General features: G+C 46.2%; 1 protein-coding gene across 4 annotated transcripts in view; it reads right to left on the bottom strand.

Moving 5' to 3' along the window:
- Window positions 1–4,911: 4,911 nt before the first annotated feature.
- Window positions 4,912–15,796, bottom strand: part of LOC133053999 (liver carboxylesterase-like) — a 28,102-nt gene continuing 17,217 nt past the window's right edge. For 2 of the 4 annotated variants that reach the window (XM_061138547.1, XM_061138550.1), the window contains 7 exons: window positions 15,709–15,747; window positions 13,035–13,175; window positions 11,151–11,231; window positions 10,729–10,876; window positions 6,576–6,707; window positions 5,521–5,593; window positions 4,912–5,246 (listed from right to left, as the gene is read on the bottom strand). In XM_061138547.1, coding sequence (XP_060994530.1) covers window positions 5,063–5,246; window positions 5,521–5,593; window positions 6,576–6,707; window positions 10,729–10,876; window positions 11,151–11,231; window positions 13,035–13,175; window positions 15,709–15,747 — 798 coding nt within the window. In that variant the 3' untranslated portion in view covers window positions 4,912–5,062. Of the gene's footprint in view, window positions 5,247–5,520; window positions 5,594–5,875; window positions 6,078–6,237; window positions 6,459–6,575; window positions 6,708–10,728; window positions 10,877–11,150; window positions 11,232–13,034; window positions 13,176–15,708; window positions 15,748–15,796 lie in introns of those variants that run through there. The other 2 variants (XM_061138548.1, XM_061138549.1) reach the window with 2 other exon arrangements.

The following is a 15,796-nucleotide window of genomic DNA, read 5'->3' as shown; positions in this document are numbered from 1 at the left end:
TCTGGGTAGAGAAACACATATGAGAAAGGAGATGGTAAACAGCTGAAGTATCTACTAATTGGAAAATGGCTTTTACAATGGTACTATAATTATTCTTTGAAAATTTGGCAGCAGACAAAAAGAAAATTACTAGAACACTTAAGTGAGGTATCCTTCTAAATACTTAGGCATGCTAACATAATTCTCACCCTGTAAAGTAGGTATTATTGTCAAGCCATTTTGTAGATAAAGAACAGAAAAATTGAGAAACTTGCCCAAAGTTCACTGGGCCAGTGGTGGTTCTGGGATTTGAACCCAGGGAGCTGTTGGCCTGACTGCACAGCCCATGCTCTCAGCCGTCAGGCTATCTCACCATTTGATGATGAAATGGTCCTAGAAATATCAGCACATTTGTCAGACCTAACATTCATTTGAAGTCGTCCACGTGGCAGCCCCTGTTTTTAACAGTTGACATGTATTATCTCATTTTGTCCTCATGACAACTCTTTTAGGAAGGGAGATGAGATACTAACTACTAAAAGCTCATTTTTCTAAAGGAGACAATCAAAGAGCAGAGAGGCTAAGTAATCTTCCCAAGGTTACACAGCTAAGAAGCGGTAGAGACAGGACTCAAACCTACGGAATCAAGTTCCAGAGCCTAAGCTCTCAACCGCTTTGTCCTAAGTCAATAAATCACAACAGGATAAACACAGTTCAAACAAATGAAAAAAAAAAAAAAACCCAACAAAATAACGTATTTTCTAGAGGTACATATGAGAGCATATAGAATAAGTACTCAAATGTGAAGTAGAAAGATGCACCCACAGAACTGAATTTACAATGTAAAATATATAGATAAGGAATAGAAAAAAAACAAACAAACCCAGGTCTCCACACCTCCACATACATAGGGAACAGTCTGGAATGATACTTACTACTCTGATGAGTGGTCATCTGGGAGGCAAGGGCTGGAGCCAGCTCCAAGAGTGGGGCTGGCTGTCTAAAGGGACTTGAGACCTATCTATAATGTTTTAATTTTTTACAAGAAGACTATATTCATGTATTATTCATAGTTAAAAATTTAATAATGCCCCCAATAGTCTACATGAATATACACTAAAATGGCGGGAAGCACCATCTCTGTGTGGTGAGGTTTTTTTTAGTTCTTTCCTATAATTTATAAATTTTCTACCAAGAGAGAATATGTGACTTTAGCAATCAAGGTGGGGAAGGAAGGGAGGGAGCAAAAAGAAACAAATGTAACATTATTGCCACAAAATGATGCCCCCACTTCTCCTCCTGGATCATCTCTGGTTCATTCTCCTGGACCTACCATGGTGTCCTGGTCCCCAGCGCCTTCCCACAGAACAGCTCACTCCCCACTCAGTGGCCTCTGGGCCCCACGGGGGTGCAGGCTACCTCGTTCTGTGTTGGTTGGCCCTGTGGACTTGGCAGTGAACTCCTCCTGGGTGGGCCCTCCGTGCTGGCCTCTGACCTCCCTGCCCGCTCCTCCACTCCAAGCACTGGCCTGTGGGCATCAATAAGTGTTGGTGGAATTGACAGTGTTCAGAATCCATCAAAAAAGGAGAGGAGAGGATCCTTCAGGTCCACCTTTCTCTCCCACCTGGGACCCCCTGTGAATCCCAAGGGTCTTCTGACCATCCACTCACGTATCCCCAAATATGCATTGCCAAGTCCAGCTTCCTTTTCACTGAGCACCTACTATGTGCCAGACACTTCGGGCACTGGGGTTGACCCACAGTGACATGCCCTGTAAAAAGCAAAGACAAGGATGGACCTCAGCCTTTGACACCATATCTGATACTGACCCCAGAACCTCAGACCCCAGACCACCAATGATGAAATTCTTGATTTTGTTAGGGCCACCAGAGCACTCACAGTTAATTTCTCCAATGTGGTAATTCAGAGACCTACGGCAATTTACTTCACAGCTGCCCTCCACTGTTCTTGTTTCATCCTTGACTAAATAAAACCTTAAGGTAACAAATAGGAGAAATGAAGAAACATAGCTCAGATCTCATCTGAATCTATGGAACCAAGATGGGGGATTGTTATGTTGCTTCATGGGATAAGTAAAAAGTTAAGCCTTTTAAACCATAAATAGAAGACATCTTTTTATAGTAACTATATAATGCCTTATGAATCAGTCAGTTGCTCAGTTGTGTCCGACTCTTTGGGACCCCATGGACAGTAACCTGCCAGGCTCCTCTGTCTGTGGAACTTTCCAGGCAAGAATACTGGAGTGTGTTGCTATTCCCTACTCCAGGGGATCTTCCCAACCCAGGGATCAAACCCACATATCTTACGTCTCCTGCATTGGCAGGCAGATTCTTTACCACTAGCTCCACCTGGGAAGTCTTAAGAATGGTTTCCTTCATATAACGTCTCTGTTTCAAAGAAAGAGACTTTTAATTCACAAGTTTGCTTGTCTGACTTATTTCTTATGTGCACACCATGCCCGTTAATGTCTGGAGAAAGCAAGGATTTTTCCATAATAAAGTCCCTGCCCTCATGGAGTGTGCCTTCTGTTAGGGGAGGATAGATAATGACAGATGCTCAGGAAAAAAAAAAAGTTGGACAGGAGAAGGGGTAGGTTTCTGGGGGGAGGGGCTGAGATTTGAAAGAAAAGAGGGAGGGAGTCCACTGACAGAGCATCGCAGGCACGGAGGACCAGAGATGACAAGGTCCCAAGGCAGAACATTTCTGATAGTCCCATGGTATAGGGCTCGGCAAACGGAGCTAGTGGGAGGGAGTCATGTAGGGCCTTGTGAGCCAACATAAGGACTTTGGTTTCTACTCCCAGAGAAGTGCTGAGCCATTGGAGGTTTGATGACACGTTCTACCAGGATGAGTCTATGTTAAGAACAGACCAAAATCCTAGCTGAATTCTCTTGAAGCCTCTTGAAACACCATTGTTATTGCTATTAAATATTATTCATATTAATAACAGTTGTGGAACTTGGCTTCTGGCCAAGACTGAGCTCTGAACAACCATTTTATCTGGACCCAGAGGGACAGGGAAGTGGCAGAAGCCTGGAAACTGAGTCTTGGGACTACTCACCATCCTCAAGCTCAGCCAGCATCCTGTGTCACCATAGCGACAGTGTCGACACTTTCTGACGTTGAGGTCCCTGGGCCTCCTTGCTACTAACAGTCACTGGAAGGTCCTGCCTTGGGCCTGCTGTATTGCTATGTTTCTAACACCAGACAATTTGGAAAACAGTGCTTTAATACAAGATGTTCCCAGTTTTGGGCATCCTAAATATGTATAATTATGTCCAATTGTACTACGAAATTCTCAAAAACATCTTCACATGATGAATTAAACCATGCTTGACTATAGCTTTATAAATGCATTCCAAATAGGGCTTTTAGTTGCAGGGAAGCTGGGGACAAAGTCAAGGTCCTAAAAATTCAAGCTAAGACCCTAGAAAAAAAAAGGGGGGGGGGTCACTACATATACCAGTTCATACTAACTCCAAACTGTTTACTCAAGGGCCTGTCAGCTGTAAACTTAGAACTACGTTCTGGGATCTGAGCGAAGCATGTCTGATTGTCTCAACCTTTTCATGTGCTGGTTGGTTGACTAAAATGGGATGTCCCACAGCTTGCAATGAACTAAATTACCACCAGGTGGCAGCGGACACCCAGTAAAAGACCATTCCTTTTTGACCTATACCGTCCTCACGTGCAAACTCAAGAGCTGAGATCTATAACATTGGAAAGGGAAATACTTAAAATTCTGGTTAACTATAGCTAAATTACATTGCTGATTAAAAAAAAAATGTATCCAGCTTTCAACCTAAAATTTTCCTTTCCCTCAGCTTCTTCTCCAGGACCCAAAGGTGGGGATGGGTTTGCTGCCTTTTCCCAGTGGTTAAGAGATTTCATTTCTTAGGGGAAGAAGTGTCTGAGCAGGGCTTCTAGCCTGCCCACCTAGGGCAGGTTTTCTCCGATCTTACCACCTGTTACCAGTATTTCTCAAAGCTCCCTGATAGAGGTCCAGGCAGGAGGGCCTGCAATGAGTAAACACCCCTGTGGATCCTTGGTTTCTGAGGACTGTATACTCCCATACTCGCCCACAGTTGGTCTTTAACACTTGATTCTCATTTTAAGTCACTCTACTCACACACACGGTGACTCCATTTTCCACCTGTCAGCAGACAGTCAGCCAGTGTTCATGTCTCATCTCTCTTCCAGGGTGCTCATCTTCCTTCAGACTTCAGGGTAATAGCAGTCTCTTTGGGTGAATCAGAAAAAGTCATGAAACTTGGAATATTCCAGATTTTTCTTGCAGAAAGGGTGGCCGTAACATTCTTAGAGATTTCTACATCCCATGAGAAGCCAGAAGTCACCCCAGGGATCTGAAAGAGACAATTTTCAGGTGACACTTCAAGGACTCACTTCAGGGTGGTCACTGTTTGGACCTGGTGTGGTCCAGGCCGCAGAAAGTCTTCAGAGGATTTGTTGGAAGAGATGGCCACAGGGAGGGGCCTGGAAGGACAATCCGTAAGTTGAAGGAAGACATGTAGACCTGCGGGAGGGGGAGGGAGGGCCAGGAAGGGCCAGGCAGCCATGCCTCAGTCTCACCATGCGCAGTCCCCTCTTTCCCACTCCAGAGACATCCTCAGTCTGTGTCGCCTCCATCTCTACAGGCAGCTCCACATGGACAAGGGGAACATGGCACTCTGGTCCCCCACATCCTCTCATTGGAGTTGTGGATGGCCCAGAGGCGTGGAGCAGATGCAGCATCCCCCTCAGCACCTCCCAGGGCCCAGCCTGCTCCACTCTGCACGCCCAGAGGTTGAGCCAGAACGGCCAGAGCACCTTCCTGCCAATGGTGCCCACTGTCTTCATCCTTCTCTCACTGAGGAGGATGGCTTCATTCCAGCGCAAGACAAAGACATCGACTTGGTCTCCAAAAGAACATTTATTTCCAAATTGAGGCCACAGAAACAGAAACTCCCCCTCCCTGACCTCTGCCACTCCCATCGGATAATTCCTCAGACTCCACAATAAGACGCCTCTTTGGCACATAAACACTTCTATAGAAACCCCCTGTTTACAGCTCAATGTGTTTTGACTGTGGGGCCTTCTTTGCTGCGTCCTGGGACAGAAGCTCATTCCAGAAAGCCACTTTCTCACTTTTCAGCTTCTCGGCTGCCCGAGTGTTGACACCAATCTGAAGGTACCCTTCTTTCTGGTCATATGCTGGCCAGTGGGGAAGCCCCTCCCCATTGGGGTTCCTGGAACAAAATCAAACAGAAATTCCCCAAAGCTGCTGTGTGGTCTTGGACCTCTGAGATTGTCAGGGACCCCCGGCTTCATTTCTGCCAAAGGCTCATATGCCTCCAGAGACAGGAGGCTGACCATGTCGTGGGCAGCCAGTCCATCATGGGGAGCTCTCATCTGAGAGGTCACAGGGCGGGGTGTTTGACCATCACACATTGGAAGCTCCCCCCACCCAACAGACACGCCCTGTCCCTTCCCAACCGCGCTCCATGTCTGCAGGCAGCTCACCCATTCCGAGCAAAGTTGGCCCAGAATTTCATCACCATCTTGCTGAGACTGATCTCTTCCTCTGAGGCACCATCTGTGGGGAGGGGACAAAGCCACTGCTGCTCAAAGTGTGGTTCATGGGCAGTAGCAGCACTTGAGAAATTGTTAATAAATTCAGAAATGGGGGCCTTACTCCAGACCTACTGAGTCTAAGCCTGCATTTTAAGAAGATCTTGGGTAACACAAGTGGACTTCAAGCTTGACAGTCTGGGGACTGAGGCTGGGCTCATGAAGGGCTGGAGTCGATCCAGAAGCATATCGCCTTGTCTTCTGTGCCGTCCTGACTGCCCTTCCCCCTTCAGTGTTTCAGGGACATAACCCAGGGTTTCTGCTAGACTAACCCCACCTCCCAGGATGCTCTCCTTTGGGTCTTTTCTCGGTGTCCTTGATCCACACATATTTTCCCAGAATCTGGAAAATAACCGACCTGCAAGATCCTGCAAAAGTCACCCAACCAGGAAATGCCCAGAGGCACTGTGTGTAATGAACAGTTCTGTGATGTGTCACACACAATTTGTCTGTAATTGCTAATGGTTAAGGCACTGAAGACATCTGTGAAAAGTTTTTTTTTTAATAATACACACCTAGATATATTACGATATTAAAAGATATCAGTTTTAGATAGATAGACGATTGGATAGAGACACACATGTTAGTCCAGATTCAAGATTAATAACAACTCTAACTTTACCCTCACGCACATTCTGATGTGTTCCTGTGAGGGCAGAGTGAGTGGTGGACTTCTAGCTCTGAGCAGGGCCCTGCAGGCGACCGAGCTCCCGTCTTGCTGATGCCCAGGTCTGGATTCTTAGAGTGACCATGGGTGAGGGCACAAGGATACGCATTCTCCATCAGGTACATTAGAGCAAAAGAATGGCTGGGACCTTTGTTCTTCCACCCTGTGATGGTGATTCAGGAAACAAAGACCTGGAGAGGAGGAACTTGCCCAAGGTCACCAAATAAACTTGAACCCTGATCTCCTAACTCCAAGTTTATAGTCACCAAAGGGCCATCACCTTTCAAAATTGGAAATCCAAAGACAGAGAAGACTTCATCCCCGTGGTCGCCTATCACCGTCTTGGGTTTCAGCTCTGATGAGAAGCTTGGGCGATACTGAAACTCGTACATGTAGGTTGGGACTCCAGCATCTGGAAAACATGGATTCATACACGGTTCCCTTCAGCAGACACACACCTGATGGTGTCCGTCTCCGGGGGGCTGTGAGCAATCAGAAACTGGGGGCAGGCCGAGTCCTGAGTGAACAACAACAGCATTAGTAGCAGCTGCCCACTGTGAGAGCCAACCGTGTGCCAGCCTTTTGTGTTCCTACAGGACGCCCCTGGTTATGGGCACAAGAAAAATTCTGGAAAAATTTCATCACTTGCTTAAGGGTGCGTAGTTGGGGGAGGCGGAAAAGGATTTGAGCTGGGTATTTACTGAATGAGTAAGTAAAGAGTGAATGAATGAATGGTGAAACCTTCTAAATAAATAAATATAGGGGCACTGGGTCAGTTCACACAAGCCCGTTTTGATGCACCCATGCACAAGGACGTCCATACACGCACATTTTATTGTATTTTATTGCTAACAGGCTAGTCTTCATTTCCTTTGAGAATACCTGCAGCCTGACAGGTGTCTTCCATTTTGTCCATTTTTGAACCTTTCCAGTGATTTTCACATGTATTTCAAGAAGAGTGAAGTAAATTCAGTCGTGAGCCTGAACGTGCAGACTTAAATACAAACCTCTGCAGAAAGGGGAAAATTTGCTCCCCGTGTCTCGGGAAACCTCAGTCTGGCATTTCATTTCCTTTGTGTCTGTCCTCTCATGTGTCTTGCTTCCTGCGTGGCCTGGGGAGTGTGCAGCAGTGGCAGAGGGGAGAAGGGGCTGAGGAAGGGGACAGCCCCTCTCTCCTGGGCTCTCTCCTCCCCGCTCCTCTCCCCTCTCGAAGCCCCAGGAAGATGTCAGTTTTCCTGCTGATGCTCAGCAGAGATGCCCATCTTGTTCCTTCAGGACTAACTCATGGGCTCCCCACATGGGGACCTCTGTGCTTTGCATTGATCGTTATGCCACAGCCAGTGACTCTAACAGTCAGGCCCCAAGGCAGACTGGTGGGGAGATATCACATCCCCTCCCCACCTTGGGGATACTATCACATTTGGAAAATGCCTGAAAAAAAAAAAGGAAAATGAACAAAATGATCACTTACAATCGCACTGCTCAGAGAAACCTCTGTTAATATTTCAGAACTTATTCCACTTATGCATATAAAATTATGATACTATTGTATGTGTTATTACATATGACCATAATAATTGCCTCATATCATTAAAATTTCCCCACAAAGTAGTTTAACAATATGTGCTATCCCGACAGGAGGATGTAAATTAATTTGTTTCATTGCCTCCCTCATCTCCCACCTTTGCACTTTGCTTTAGCAAGAGGTGGTTTTTGGAGGAAGCAGTCCTCTGTGGGCCGAAACAGCACTTATTAAACAGTTGCTTCAAGGTGTGGGCTTCCCTGGTGGCTCAGATGGTAAAGAATCTGTCTGCAATGCTGGAGACCCAGGTTCGATCCCTGGGTCGGGAAGATCCCCTGGAGAAGGAATGGCAACCCACCCCAGTACTCTCGCCTGGAAAATCCCATGGACAGAGGAGCCTGGTAGGCTACAGTCCACGGGGCCACAAAGAGTAGGACACGACTGAACGATTTTACTTTACTTCAAGGTCAAGCAGAGGTTGCCATAAGGAGGGGCTTTAACCTTGGCTCTGACATTTTAAAGTTTTAGAAAGAATTCATGTTCCAACCATAAGGGAAAGAACTTTCATGAACGGGAGAAATTATTTTGGGGAGCTTGTTGCCCAAAAGATATTTCTGTTCATTTTTTTCTTTTTAACATTTCTGCCTTAAACTTCTGAGATTTATTAAATTCCTACAACCACAACACAAGTCTTCAAAAGAATAATAGGGCACATGTTTGAATAATAACATTTAGGAACAATAAGAAAAGCAGAGGGAAGGAAAGAGCTAGCAATAAAAAAATATACAAATTTAAAAAGTGTGATGTTCTTTTTTCTTTATTTGGTAAGGAGGGGCTTATGAAATTGGCAGCATTATTTTTAGTTATTAATCTGAGTATCTCAACAGAGAGAATTAAGAAATACTCATTCTGATATACTGGAAGCAATTTAACAATATATATCAAGAATTTTGAAATGGTCCTACAAGCTAGCCTAGTAATTAAACCTTTAGTAAATAAATCTAAAAAAAAATCATCAGAGATTTGGATAAAGATATATGCACATAAGGCTGAGCATAATGTTTTATAGCATTAAAGTATGGTCAGCCTGCCTCAGATCCAATAGGACAGGAATACTAAAGTAAATTTTAATGTATTATTCCATGAGATAATGGATGGTGTTTATGGGTTTTCATTGACATTGAGGAAATGCTTACCATATGGGATTCCATAAAAAAAAACACAATATAAAATTAATATTTAAATTATATTTAAGACATGGGAAGATTAAGGAAGAAAATATGTCAAAAATTTATAGCAGATATTTCTATGAATTTTGAAAGCTTCCAAGGTCAGAGCTAGCTTTGATTAGAAACTTCTAGAAACTAGAAATTTCTAGTTTCTAGTCAAATTTCTAGTAGTTTCTTCTTTATGTGTTTCCATATTTTCAAAATGTTCTACAACTGTAAGACGTTAATTCTTATATTCAGAATAAGTTCTCTTCTGTATAAAAAAAGACTTAAGTAAGAAAAGTTTAAAAAAGGAAAGCATAATGTTGATAAAGTCTGGGAAGTCCAAGCAAAAATGACTCTGATGGGGGTCTGACACGTCCTGATGCATCCAGGATGACTGAACAGACAATGAGGCGGAGGAAACCACGTGTATGGAGAGATAAGACCGAGTTTGTGAAAGAACAGTTGTGACCCCAGGCCGCCCCTGGCTGAAGAGCTTCATCAAGACCCTAGGGAGGAGGAAGGGTAACCAGCATCTATCCATGACTATATTGAACTGGGGGGACCTGGTAGGTCAGCTGTAGCTACTTTTTATTATGCTTATATAGTCCCATATTCTAAAACCCTTCTAGCATGCTTAGAAAGAGTGGTCTGGGTCAGAGAACCACGTCCTGCCTTGCACCCTAGGTGAGAGACAGCTCCTGGAAAGGGAGGGTCCTGTGAGGACCTCAGCAAGGCACTCCAAAAGGACACCTCCTGTCCAGGTGAGCTCCTCCATCCTTGGCCTCATGCCCCTAGGGCCCCCTCACACACAGTCTTGGGATGCGCTGAAAGATCCTGCGATAGACCCAGCACACACTGGCATGGAACAAGGCCAGCTGCAGACATCAACATTCTCCAGACCACTTGCCCCATACCTCCCTCGGCTCAGTCCTTTGGGTTTTCTTGGTCCCAGGCAACATTCCTGATCCTACGCTTGGCCTCACGCTATCCCCAGCTCCACTGGTTAACAAACTGGTTTGACTAGCTCTGACCTTGGAAGGCTTCTAAGACAAAACCTCCAATATTTGCCCTGTGGCCCCACAGACTACTGTAATTCAGGTGAGAGACCCCGGGGCAGAGACTGTAGGTGTCTCCCCATGTCCCCTGCTTCTGGGCACACTGGCCGGAGTTCCACCTCCTGCATCTGTAGCTCTTTGCCTGAGGTCTTCGGCAGCCAGAGACCACTCTGCCCACATGTGCAGCAGGTCAAAGCACCAGGGAATTAACTGCCCTTGGGAACAGCCTTCAGCTGACGACTCATCAAAGCTGGAGGATAAACACGCCAGCTCTCCTGTCACTCACTCGGGAAAACCCTGACCACGTCTTCTGCTGGTTTCCCAGAGCTCCCCAGCTCCAGGTGTCCATGGGGGACACTTGCCTGACAGCACCGTGTAGGCTGACTTCCTTCTCCATTCTTGTCCCTTCCCCACTCCTCTACCAGTGTTATCTGGGATCACCCCAAATACACTACCTACATTTAGACCCTTTTCTCAGAGTCTGCTTCTGGTGGAAATCAAAATAGGACAGTGCCCCGCCCCTGGCTATATGGAATGGACCTTGACGTTTTCTTATATCTTTCTATGCTGAGGGCTAAGACAGAATACAGTGTGAAGCTGGTGGGGTCAGTGTCCCTCTCCTGTCCAATGTTGAAGACTCACCTCTGTGGTAACGGGCCGTGTTCACAGATGGGACACAAAACAACCCATCTGCCATCAATTCCAGGAGCAGGTCTTTCTTTTGGACAGGGTCATGTGTCCCTCCTAAATACTTGTCAGTGGCCACTGGAGCCAGTTCCTCAGGGATGTTCTGAAATAGATCAAAAGTTAAAGTGACCAAGCCCTGTGAACAGCCCGGGCTTCCCCAGGCAGGGAGGAAGGCTTGCATTTGTGGTAACCTCTCAGGCCCCATTCCACCGCTCCTGGCCACCACTGGTGGTGAGGTGGAAAGGCAGAAAAGTAGGAGCTGAACCCTCCCACCCCGAGCCCCAGTCTTCATTCTGCCATTAGCTGCTCTGCAATTGGGAACAAAACCCTGCCCCTCTTTGGTGCTCAGCCAGTTCCCGTGATTCCTAGAGTCTTACAAGGATGGGGTAGGACTTCCACACGAGTGACGAGGCCATCTTCTGGTCCATCTTGTCTTCAGAGAGTGGGAAGCCCATTAACTGTTAAAACAGAGGTTAAGCAATTGTGCAATCATCAGGAAATAGCAGGAAAAACCAAAGCGACCAACAGACCAAATTAAACGGAGGCTGAAGGTCACTTTGTCATGTCTTCATTGGGCATGGGTTTTTGATGAGTTTTGGATTCAAATGGACTTTCATATCCAGAGACAGGAGTGTAAAGAGGATAATGTAATTGTTAAGGGAAGCTGTCCTAGTCCGTGTGTGTGTGTGTGTGTGTGTGTGTGTGTAGACACACACACACACACACAAACTATTAGAGTCCCCAGAGTGGTCGAGACAGAGAGGGAAGATTTCGGCCAGCCTAATGTTGAAGTGAAGGGCTCTGGGGCAGATGACATGGACCGCACCAGTATCCCACCTGTGTCAGAGAACTGTAAAAAAAAGTGAAAGTGTTAGTAGCTCAGTTGTGTCTGACCCTTTGCAACCCCATCCACTGTAGCCCACCAGGCTCCTCTGTTCGTGGAATTCTCCAGGCGTGAATACTGGAGGGGGGAGTCATTCCCTTCTCCAGGGGATCTTCCCGACCCACGGGCTTTACAGGCAGATTTGCTAGTCAGATAACTGAGAAAGCCCCAAATCCTGCCATTATGACCTCGGTTCTTTGGGATAACCTCTGAAATAATTCTGAAGAACCATTGAACTCTGCACATAACAACTCCATTAAAACTCGGCCCTAAGAGACTTGACCAAACTCCAGGACAGCTAAAGGAACCTTAAGGCCATGTCCCCAGGATGACCGCAGGCCCCCTTAAGGAGCTCTGGGCTGCCAGGATAATTTACTGTTTGTTTCAGCCAAAGCCTGGTGATAGGCAGGTTGGTCCCTGAACTCCCTCTTAGAGCAGTTACTTTAGAAACCTTGTAATTATAAATCTTTTCTTTGTCCCTTTAAATGTAAATCTACCACCCAAAGCTGTTTCCTCAAGGACCTGAGAGTCATCTCTATGAAAAACATGCATTCAGGGGATAATTCTTGCTCTCTCCTCCAGTCCCTGTGAGAGGAGAAAGGCCTAACTTAAGGGGAATCTTGATTCTACTTACACCACTGCCTCCTGTCATAAAGACAGAAGTTTGTTTCTTCTCCAGATAAATGCCAACTAACAAATCCAGGTGGTCCAGTCACATGGACAATCCACCCCACTCCACCCCACTCTCACCGACTCCTTAAATAAGCTCCAGGCTTTCATATCAGGGATTGGGTTCAGTTCAGGATGGATCATTTCCCTCTAGCAGGGATGTAACTGAATCAAATCTGTTACCATTTCACCTAGGGTCTGGCTTTGTTTATCTCTGTCAGAAGGGAAAGCCCTTCCTAACTTTTAGAAGTCAATTTTAGCTCAGGAGGAAGCAGGCTCCTCTGAATCTTTCCAGTGAGATGACTGAGAGCATGGGTGGGGTGGGGGTAATTTTATGGAGAAAGTATGAAAGCAGCAAGCCTGAGGAGAGAGGCTGCAGGTTCCAAGCCCCACTCTCCTTGACTCCCGAGCCCCTTCCCTTTCCAGGCCTTGGGTTTTTCATCTGCCCCGTGATGATCTTCACCAGCCCTCCTGGAACCGACATTTCAGGATTCATGGATGGGAGGACAATCAGAAAGTGTGTGGGCATGCGGGTACCCAGAACTGACCACCCAAATGACAGTGTGGACCATCAGAGATGGTTTCCATGGAAATGTCAACTTGTATGAAGGGGACAGCTTCCCTGGTCCTAGAGAGAGGTCTGTGACCACAGATGGGAGGGTGATGTGACGGGCACGGGAGATAAGTCTATGAGGCCTGAATTTCTCACCAATGGCAGAATCCAGCCAAACTCTTGCTTGTTGATTCCGACGATGTAGGGAACGGTGTTGAAGTTCTTTTCAGCCAGCATCTCTATGGGCATCTTTGGCAGCACCACTCCGTCCACCACGGTGGGCAGGAAAGGATAGGTCTGGAGAAGAGGGCAGAGTAGGGTCTGTGCTTCCCCTTCCAGGTCACACCGCATCTCCCTCTCCACCTGCCGAGCTCATGACCAGTATCACACACCTGAGTCCTAACAAAGGGGGATAACTGTGTGGACCCCAGAGGGGAGAACTCTGACCAGGGGGCAGCAGGGGTCAGGTGATGGGGACAGATCTTCAGTCAATTTGGTATAAAAATATATAATATAATGTGCATATATTTGAAGTATGTATATATATATATACACACACATCTATATGTCTCTTTCCAGTCTCATTCAGCTCTCATTATTTGTGGTACTTAAGTCTAAAAAGTGACTGTGACGGAGTTCCCTGGTGGTCCCCCAGTTAAGAGACTGTCTGCCAATGCAGGGGACATGGGGTTTAATCCCTGGTCCGGGAAGATCCCACAGGCCTCGGGGCAACTAAGCCCAGAGGCTGCCATGTGCCTAGAGCCTGTGCTCCACAACAAGAGAAGCCACAGAAGTGAGAAGCCTGAACACCGCAACTAGAGAGGAGACCATGACGCTGCAACTGGGCAAAAGCCCGTGCAGCAGTGAAGACCCAGCACAGCCAAAACTAAGTAAATAATAGAAGAAGGAGCTAGGGAAAGAAAAGAAGACAACAGCCAACAAGGACTCAGCGGTTTCCTGGGTGATGCGACTCTAAAGCCCTTGGCCGTCAGCCTCACAACAGTGCCGCCCACTACGCTTTTTTTTTATCCACCTTCATCTCATAAAGTCACAAACAAAGCTTGTTTCTCAAGGCTTCGTCACACGCTATAAATGTTACTTTAGCATATTCCTAAGCAGCTCAAGGCACTGATCGGCAAATAACCTTTTCCTTATTCCGGATGCTCTGCATTGTTGACTCATTAACACTGTCACCCAGGCCTGAAGGCAGTTTGTCTCTCACTTGTATTTCTCACAAGTCAGACGCTTCGTAGGCTGCCTGCACTTAGGCACACTAGACGGCCCTTCTGCCCGTGGTCAGGGATTATTTTAAACAGCAAAACTGACAGCACAAAACTCAGGAATACAAACGGTGGCACTAAACAGGACCATGAGAAGGTGTGTTAGTGGTATTATAGATGAAACAAAATGACAAAAAGTAGCTCCTTGTTTGATCTCTGTGAAGAAAAGGGAACCCTCCTACACTGTTAGTGGGAATGTAAATTTGTGCAGACACCACGGAGAATGGTATGGAGGTTCCCCCAAAAGCTAAAAATATCATTATTATATGACCCTGCAATCCCACTCCCAGGCATATATCCAGAGAAAACTCTAATTCAAAAAGACGCATGCATCTCAATGTGCACAACAGCCCTATTTACGGTAGCCAAGACATGAAAGCAATCTAATATCCATCGACAGATAAATGGATAAAGGAGATATGGAACATACGATGGAATATTACTCAGCCATGAAAAAGCATGAAACAATGCCATTTGCAGGAACATGGATAGCCCCAGAGATTACCATACTAGGTGAAGTAAGTCAGAAAGAGAAAGACAAATGCCATATGATTTACTTATATGTGGAATCAAAAATATGACTCAAATGAACTTATTTACAAAACAAAAACAGACTCACAGACAGAAAACAAATTGTGGTTACCAAAGGGGAAAAGGGGCCGAGTAGGGATAAATTAGGAGTTTGGGATTAGCAGATACAAACTCCTATATATAAAACAGATAAGCAACAAGCCCCTACAGAGCGGGCTATATTCAATATCCTGTGATAAACTATAATGGAAAATAATATTAAAAAGATTGTGCATATGTATGTATAACTGAATCATTTCACTATATACCAGAAACCAGCCCAACATTGCTAATCAACTATACTTAAAAAAAACCACTTTGTTGACTGACTAAGTCTCCTTTGATCCTCTACATCTTTTAAGGTAAGACTCCCCCGGGAGTCTGCAGAGAGGCCAGGACTGAGATGCCACAGAAGCAATGCCACCAGAACCTGGTGAAGGAAGCGTTGGCAGGTGGGAGGAGACGAAGGAGATGGGAGGCTGCTGTTGGACTTTCCCACGTGGCTGGGAGGAGGGTGGTGTCCTGAGGACTGAATTTCATGGCTCCTTTCCCCACATCCCTGCAAACAGTGTGACTTGCACAGTCAACCTGAAACCCCCCCCCCAGGAGGCGATCCAGGCTCCTCGTGAAGGCTCCTGAAGAGCCCCTTCCCCAGTCATCTCCACTCGCCGCAGTGGAGGTTTCTCCTTCACCTTCTTTCTCCCAACAGGGCGATTTTAGGAATGTAAACAAGACCATGGGCTGGTTGGGGACAGGGACACAGAGTTGACGATGGAGAGCACTGGCCTGGGGGTCGGAGTATTGGGTTCTAGTCTGATGACTGGTCTCCTGCCTGGCCACCTGGACAGCACTCTATCCCTCTCCAAGAAACACAAGGAGCTACTATGGCTCTGCATGGGAGAATTCTGTCATTCATCTGTAACTGGAGCTTAAAGGTGTCAAGACTTAAAACCCATAATTAAGAAACCAAAGGTCCTTACCTTTGTTGGGTCTCCCAAGAAATCAAGAGTGAGAAAGTTCTGTGAAGACAAAGACAGAGGTTGTGGTGAGGAGGCTTCCTGGGAGGAA

Source organism: Dama dama, chromosome 4 (assembly GCF_033118175.1).
Source record: "Dama dama isolate Ldn47 chromosome 4, ASM3311817v1, whole genome shotgun sequence".
Taxonomy (NCBI): domain Eukaryota; kingdom Metazoa; phylum Chordata; class Mammalia; order Artiodactyla; family Cervidae; genus Dama; species Dama dama.
This window is presented reverse-complemented; position numbering and strand designations above follow the sequence as displayed.